Source organism: Etheostoma cragini, chromosome 6 (assembly GCF_013103735.1).
Source record: "Etheostoma cragini isolate CJK2018 chromosome 6, CSU_Ecrag_1.0, whole genome shotgun sequence".
Taxonomy (NCBI): Eukaryota; Metazoa; Chordata; class Actinopteri; order Perciformes; family Percidae; genus Etheostoma; species Etheostoma cragini.
The window spans coordinates 2840897-2848615 of NC_048412.1; the positions used below are offsets into that span (position 1 = coordinate 2840897).

General features: G+C 42.1%; 1 protein-coding gene across 1 annotated transcript in view; it reads left to right on the forward strand.

Moving 5' to 3' along the window:
* rims2a (regulating synaptic membrane exocytosis 2a) overlaps positions 1-7719 on the forward strand; it is a 171015-nt gene that overhangs the window by 128678 nt on the left and 34618 nt on the right. Inside the window, exons 25-27 of the mRNA XM_034873471.1 lie at positions 3012-3112; positions 6057-6223; positions 6763-7008. Coding sequence (XP_034729362.1) covers positions 3012-3112; positions 6057-6223; positions 6763-7008 — 514 coding nt within the window. The remainder of the gene's footprint in view (positions 1-3011; positions 3113-6056; positions 6224-6762; positions 7009-7719) is intronic.

Below are 7719 nucleotides of genomic sequence, written 5' to 3' on the forward strand. Positions count from 1 at the left end.
CCCTCGTACATCCTCTTACATCCATCTTCCTCTCCTCTGTCTGTGTCTGTCCATTCTGTGATGTGATCCCAGAAGACACGGACTCACCAGGTTGGACGAACTCAGGTCTGTCCCTTCTTCTTCCTCTTCTTCACCTTTCTTTTCTGACTCAGCCTCCTCTTCTTCTTCTTCTTCTTCTTCTTCTTTTATTCATTCTGCACCTCTTCCTGGCTTGCCCTCCCCCTCCCACCCACCCACCTCCCCTCATCTCTTTCCCCTGCTTTGCTCGCCTTCATTCTCTTAATTGTTCTGTGTAGATGGCGCGTTTGGCTTCTTTGTCATTTCTTTTTATTTTGCTGCGACTCGACTGTGTCTGTCATGGTCATGCCACTGTGGTTTCTTTGCAACAGGTCTTGACATGAGACCGTGAGATTTTCTGTCTAGAGAAACACTTGCTGTCAAAGTATGCCAGCATAGTCTCCTTATTTGGATTATTCTCTCCGTAGAGACATTTTCATCATTTATCTAAATACACTTATTTTGGCCTAACTAAGTATAATTGTGTAAGTTTTATGTTGAGATTTTGCTGAGACCATTTGATTTTAGATGATTCAGTGACTGACATTCAGTCTTATACATTAGACAGAACCAGGCTAGCTGTTGTTTTGTGCAAAGCTCAGCTAACCAGCTACTGACTTTAGCCACATATACAGACAGGAAAGTGGTATCAATCTTCTCATCAAGCTCTCGGCAAGAAAAACGCATTTCTCCTGTATAAAAAGGCAGTTCCTTCACTATTCCTCTGATTTGGCTGTAAAGACCCGTAAATCACAGAAAAGCTGAAAGCTGCAGCTTCGACCCTTGTGTTGTCCTTCGGGTCAAATTTGACCCATTTTTAGAGTTTTTTACTATAGGTTTTTGAACCAAAATGCCCAAATATAACATGGATGCTTAAAATGTACGCTGTATGGAACCCATACTAGGTTCTTTGCAGGTGAAATGAACAATTACATTATTGAACTTTGGGTGTTTTATTCAATTTATTTCATTTGAGTCATCAGTCTATGATCCCTTAACATCCTTTGATCTTAACTATTATTTGTCAAAATAATTCATAATCTTTGCCTTTTGAACTAAAAAACTAGGTAAAATGTCACATCAGTAGGTTTATTGACCATGAACTGAAAGCAAAACCTTGAAAAAAGTGTCAAAAGCATAAAAACTACCAAACGTTCACTTTTGACCTGGATGGACAACAAGTTCCTGGTCAAAGGGGAGACAACACAAGGGTCAACCTCATTTTAAAACCCAATAGAGAGCCAAAGGCACGTCACGGGACCTTAATTCAGAAAAAATAAAATAAAACGGGAGTGAACGGGGAGGGGGGGGGGGGGGGAATCCATGGCTCAATTCAAACAGGATCAAACAACGACTTCACTCCCATCCATTTTGAAAGCTAGATCCCAAGGACGGGAAGTTGAAGAGCTCTCTATGAGCCCAAGTCCCCGCACCTGTCCAACCACACTGTAAAAGGTTTTAGGTACACAGTTTCTTGAATGCCTCCTACATGGAATAACCCTTTCCTTGTCATGTGGAGAAAATTAAAGACATAGAAGTGTGTGGGTTGTGAGATGTTACAGAAGCAGTGTAATGGGAAACAATTGACCAAGAGAGACTTAAGATTAACGTAATCCTAATGAGAAAATAAATCACGTTTGCCTCACGATTCTACTCATTCATTTGCTCTCAGCTTGTATGGCTTTTCTTTGTCCAGTATTTACGTGACAGGGCATTCTGTGTGTGCGCATGGCATTCGTACTCCATGCACATTCATCTTCACTTCATCATTGCAATCATATGACACACAAGTAGAGACAGAGACCAAGTGGAGAGTAGATTAAGGTATGAGCAAGGACGTTATAATTTTTGATGGGAGTTGTGTGTACTAGTTTGAGCAGAAAGTAATTTTTGAGGAATTATTTAGCTGTTTTATTGTGCATAGTTCTTATGCATTGGCTTGTTACCTTAGTTACAACAAGGGTTAAGCATCTGTGTTGATTATGGCGTGATGTTTCTACAGTGCAAATTGCACATGCAGCAGTATGAAGCAAAGCTCAGTGCCTTAATTGAATTTAAAAGGAGCCGAGATGGGCAACAGTATGATGGGATGATTTTGCAAAGCACAAGTTATAAAAAAAGGCTTTCAGTTAGCTAAGCAAATTAGTTGGATCATTCAGGATTGGCATTTATCGAGAATCTCGTGTAAAATGTGGTGGTGAAGGCCGTTCATTTTGTTTAGTTTAGTATAAATAAAGGCTGCACAATATTTCATTTTTTTTAATCGTCATTGTGATATAACACATCGCGAATGAGATTTTTGGATTTGGCTGACAGTATCAGTGGAAAACTGCACTTTAAAATGTAAGTGTCACTCTTTTTTTTTGTGTGTTGCGCCTTTTATGTTCAGTTCAATCCGTTCACTAAAATAATACGAGTACACTTTAGTCCATCCAGCCATCCGTCTTCGTCAGCTGGAGCAGCTCACGCAGGGGACCCCAAACTTCCCTGAGTACCATTTAGTATCCGTTTATAAGTAATATAAGGACATTCAACAATGTTATCGCACATCGCATATTGTCCTCGTAATGGGCAGCTTTAGTATAAGTGTCCAATGCTTCTTTACTATGAAGAATAAGTTAATACATTTTGCTATTTGATTATTATTCAGTCAAGTAAAGTATTCCAAAAAGTTAAATGAGTCTGTAATCGTGACGTCAGGTAACTGTTTAACGTGAAATGCAGCTCACCTTTACTGGCCAGTACTTTCTGTCTGTGTTTTTTTTGTTCCTTTGTTTAAAACAGCCGACCATTCAGCTTTATCCCATCTGATCTGTCCTTGTCATAGCTCATGGCTCATAGCACAGCAGAAGCTTGACTCTTACCATAACAGTGTGTATGTCCCTCCATCAGGCCTTCCACCCTGTATAAGCCCCCCCCCCCCCCCTCTGACAGTCTGCTGTCTCTGTGCTTAGGTATGGACATGGAGGAGAGGACCAGGCAGATGAAGCTGAAGATGAACAAGTACAAGCAGGGAGCGGGCTCCGACTCAAGGCTGGAGCAGGACTACCACAAGGTACAAAAAAAACAAAACACATCCAGATATATTGAATTGCTTGCTTCGGTTCTTCAGATTAAACGAAAAAGACATGTCCCTACAGTATACTGTTTGCATGGTTGCACTGTGCATAGGCCATATGGCACACTTTGCACGCGGTCAACCATGTGCACATGCACACGTCAACATGATACTGTGCATGTGCACTGATGTTTGCATAGTGTAAGTCACACAAAAAAAAACATACCGAAACAGGTAAACACTCAACTCAGCTCAGAGGTTGGAAATAACTGAGTAACGCTGGGTTAACACAGGCAGCTTCCAGAACGGCAGCTCGCCCTCCCAAAGTTGACTTAGAGTCAACTTTTGCAGATGGGTAACAAATGGGAGAAAAGACTCGATAAGGTGCCTCCAATATATTCTGCCGTGTACACACACATGCCATATCTAAAATTACATGAAAATCCAATGAATGTGATATTCCTATAACCTACTTTATGATATTTCTCTGTATGACTATATGGATTTTAAAGGCCCCATGATATGACAATTTCACTTTATGAGTTTTTTTCACCATTAATGAGAGTTCCCCTAGCCTGCCTATGGCCCCCCAGTGGCTAGAAATGGTAATATGTGTTAACTGAGTCCTAGGAAAAAGCAGCCAGTGGAAACCCAAGTTAGTTTCAATTACTGCAAGTGATAGTGAGTTATTTGCTTTGTTTGACGTTTAAAATGAAAAAACACATTTGAAAAACTCGGCAGCGTACCTTTCCATAAACATTGTCTTGGGATAATTCCCAGACATTCACTCGATTTTGTCGGAAATATTTTTAACTGAAGAAAGGAAATAATTATAATAATAATAATCAGTCATGTTTACAGGAAGGTCTGTGGAATGTCCAGAATAACCGGGACATTCCTGGAAACACACACGCCGCTGTGCTTTCCCAATGTCATTCGTTAGTGCTTTAAGTCATACAAAGAAACGCACATACCTCAAAATCCTAGCACAGGAAGACAACATTTGGGAACACTTTATTTGAAGGTATCATAAGATACATTTTTTCGCAAGTTACAGTAAGTGAGGAAATGTGTTTTCTCTTTGTCATTTAGATATACTGAGCCTCTAAGCCTTGTGCTGGTAATAGGAGGAATGTGACAGTGAGTGTGTGCAGAGTCAAGTGTTTACTACTGTGTTCTGGAGAGGGCCCGGACATGTTTAGAGAGCTGGACTTGGTGTCCCGCTGCAGTCTAGGCCATAAAGCCTCTCCTTTCAGCTTTCCTTTTAAGTCTTTACTATGACAAGTATTGCAGTTGGAGAAGCCAATGTGTGTGCTCGGTGTCTAAAAAAAGATGAACCTGTGAGGGGTCCTGTTTTGTTGAACTTTATCCTCCTTGGAAGTGCCATAGACAGAATAACGCTCTCACTGTTGTTAAACAAGACTTCTGAGCTCTTGCTCCTAAACACTCAGTACAGTACTCTCTTACAATACATTTCCCACAAAGCATACACACTGGGATATTATAAAAACATTTTCTTGAAGCAGCAAAATACACTCCACGTGTCAAAAGTAAAATGAGCCATTGTGTACTTTCTTGTTGGATTGTTATCACGTTGAAAACGATGCTTGGCCTCCCGTGTCGCTGCTCGCAGCTTTCTCGAGAACGGCTCATCCAAACAACTGTCCACTCGACACTGAGATACCCTGGGTTCTGAAATATACACCTGCCGTGATGAATATACGAGGTAACAGTTGAGTCTAGCTTTCAGTGGTATGAGACACGAGGGGATTCTTTAAAACGTTACCCTAGAACATGCTCTTCTGAAAAGAGACAGATTTGTTTCACACGCAGGAAAGTCATGGAAGGAGCTTCCAGAAGAAGTCGTGTCTTCCCCTTCAATTAATTCTTTTAAGAATAGGTTGTATACATTTTGCCTGTCAAAAGGGGAAATGTAAAATTATAAAAGCTTGTCCATAAGTTATGTAACTTTTTTTATGAAAACAACATGTTCAAATGTGAATATATATATATATATATAGATATATATGACTTAGTTGTGTCTCCTAGCTAGAGTATTTTCTACCAGGTAGCTATCTGGGACCAGGCTATTTCCTGGAACAAAAGCGTTAATTCTGAAAGTATCATCAATACGTGGTGCGTGAAATGTTTGAGTTAGCTAATGTACAATGTAACATCTCTCCTCATCTCTTCTTGAGTGTACTGCAGCAAGCGACTGAGCTTTAGTTGTACCCAGCATGCCGTTTTTTTACTTTTTTACTTTTCTACTAATAAATACATCCCGTCGATGTCAAGAGCTCGCACTCAACACTGCCCTTCTGTGAGTCCCTAAACAACACACCCGCCAAGTGTGAAGTTGATCCGATGATTGGTTGTTGAGAAAATCAATGGAAAGGCAGGCAGACAGACAGAGAGACGGACAGACTTCTTCCGTTTTAGTTAGATTTGCTCACATTCATAAATAACGTGGTGTTTATTTATATATGTTTTAAAGTAAATGACACAGACACCCTGGAAACCCTGGAGTCTAACGTAGCTTTAATTGGACATGCTTGTGAAAAAGTACAAGCATCTCAAACAAGTACTTTTCCTCTGTACTCCTCTGAGAGCTAAACTACTACATGTACATTATTCCCATAGAAGTTAAAGTCACATCTCCTCACTGTCTGCTAGCTGTCTGTCCCCAGAACACACTGTAAAAAACATCCCCTCACTATCTGCTAGCTGTGTGTCATACATAAGTATTTGAATTTTGTTACATTGCATTACTGACTCTACAAGAACAAGAGCAGAAGAAATAACCCCATTTGAAATGAGCATGGATTTAAAAGATTGTTGGTCTTCTGTTCGTCGAAGAGTGCACCACTCAAGCACCAGAAATATGTTTTTTTCTGTTCGAAGACACCACCATTATATTGTATTGTGTTTGTCCTCTCTGCAGCGATCGGGCAGAGATCCACGGGGCTCAGATAACCTGTCGGCCAAGTCCTCGGACAGTGATGTAAGCGACGTGTCCGCTGTGTCGAGAACCAGTAGTGCCTCTCGGTTCAGCAGCACGAGCTACATGTCTGTCCAATCAGAGAGGCCGCAAGGAAACCGCAAAATCCGGTAGGCTGATGTCCACACACTCATCAAGCTGTTATCAGGAATGGACAGATTCCCCTCAGCTGTGAACTTGTCTTTCTATAGACAGTATGTTGCCAAATCCAGACGTTTTCAGCTTTGAAAATGTTTGCACTTGGTTGAACTTAAAGAGGAAAATGCACCACCTAGCACTGTGTGTCATTTTCTCACTGTGATGAGTTCAGGTTTGGCTCCGTTCTAGAAAAGTCTGGAACCAAATGGCTGAACTCTGCTCATTCAGGCCACGGGGGACATTTGTCCACATCATCACACACTGAAACATAAAGCACATTGCCTTGTTTTAGCTGTTGTCTCATATCAAAGCAAAATCCAAATTGCACGGTGCTTAGCTGTAAGTCTACATTTCTGTTCTCTGTTGATTTTGAATCAGTCTGCTTTTTTCTTGGCTGCACTGTCTCTCTGTGTTTGTCTCTCTTTCTCTTGTTGACAATATTCATGCTTTTTGTTTGGTTTTCTTTTCTGCTTTGTATGTGCTGCACCCTTGCTTCTGTCTCCGTCTTCAGCCAGTTGCGATCAAGGAGCCAGTCTGGCGAGGGGGACGAGCAGTTAGAAGCGCTAGAGGCGGAGGGGCCGGGGGCGGGCGGGGGAGGACGAAGCGGGGAAGGCCGAAGGGCAAGTAAAGAGGGAAGATCACAGGAAGGGAGGAAGGGATCAGGGGGGAAAGTAGACACAGACAAGGAGCACCAGGAGGATTTGGTGGAGAAAGAAGAGGACTTGCACCAGAGGAGTATCTCAGAGACTGACCTCAGGTAACACATGTGTGGCAGCCTCTAACTGTAGACTCCTACTAACAACAATGTAGACCTGTAGTTCCCAGAGGCCCGCTGACTTTTGCACATTTCTATGACAATGTGCTAAGCAAAGTGTGGTGACTATCCTCCACCCTTTTTTTGATAACCCTTGTGTTGTCTTTTGGGTCCCAGAGACCCTCCTCCATGCAATTATTTTATATTCCCATTGTGACGTCATAAGGGGAACGGTTACCTCCCCTTTGCTTTGCCCACCCAGAGAATTTGGCCCGACCATGAGAAAGAGACATCACTGCTTGCAAACGAGCAAAACATGGCAGTTGGTCAAGCCCACACCTCCACCCTTCACCTTGCCCCCCCCCCCCCCCCCCCCCCCCCCCCCCCCCCCCCCCCCCCCCCCTCTCACCTCCTCAATAGCATTTAAAGCTACAGACGCAGAAATGGCACATACTGAAGAAAGCTCATTGTGGGACTGGCTCTAGTGGCTCTAATTCTGCACCAAGGATGAATTTTGGGAAATAGTCTTCAGATACAGTAATAGGAGACCACAAATGTCTATAGAAAAGAGACTTCAGAGACAGTATTAAGGGACCACCAAGGTCTATTTAAAAGAGACTTCAGATACAGTAATAGGGGACTACTAAGGTCTATATAAAGAGACTTCAGATACAGTATTAGGGGACCACTAAGGTCTATATAAAAGAGACTTCA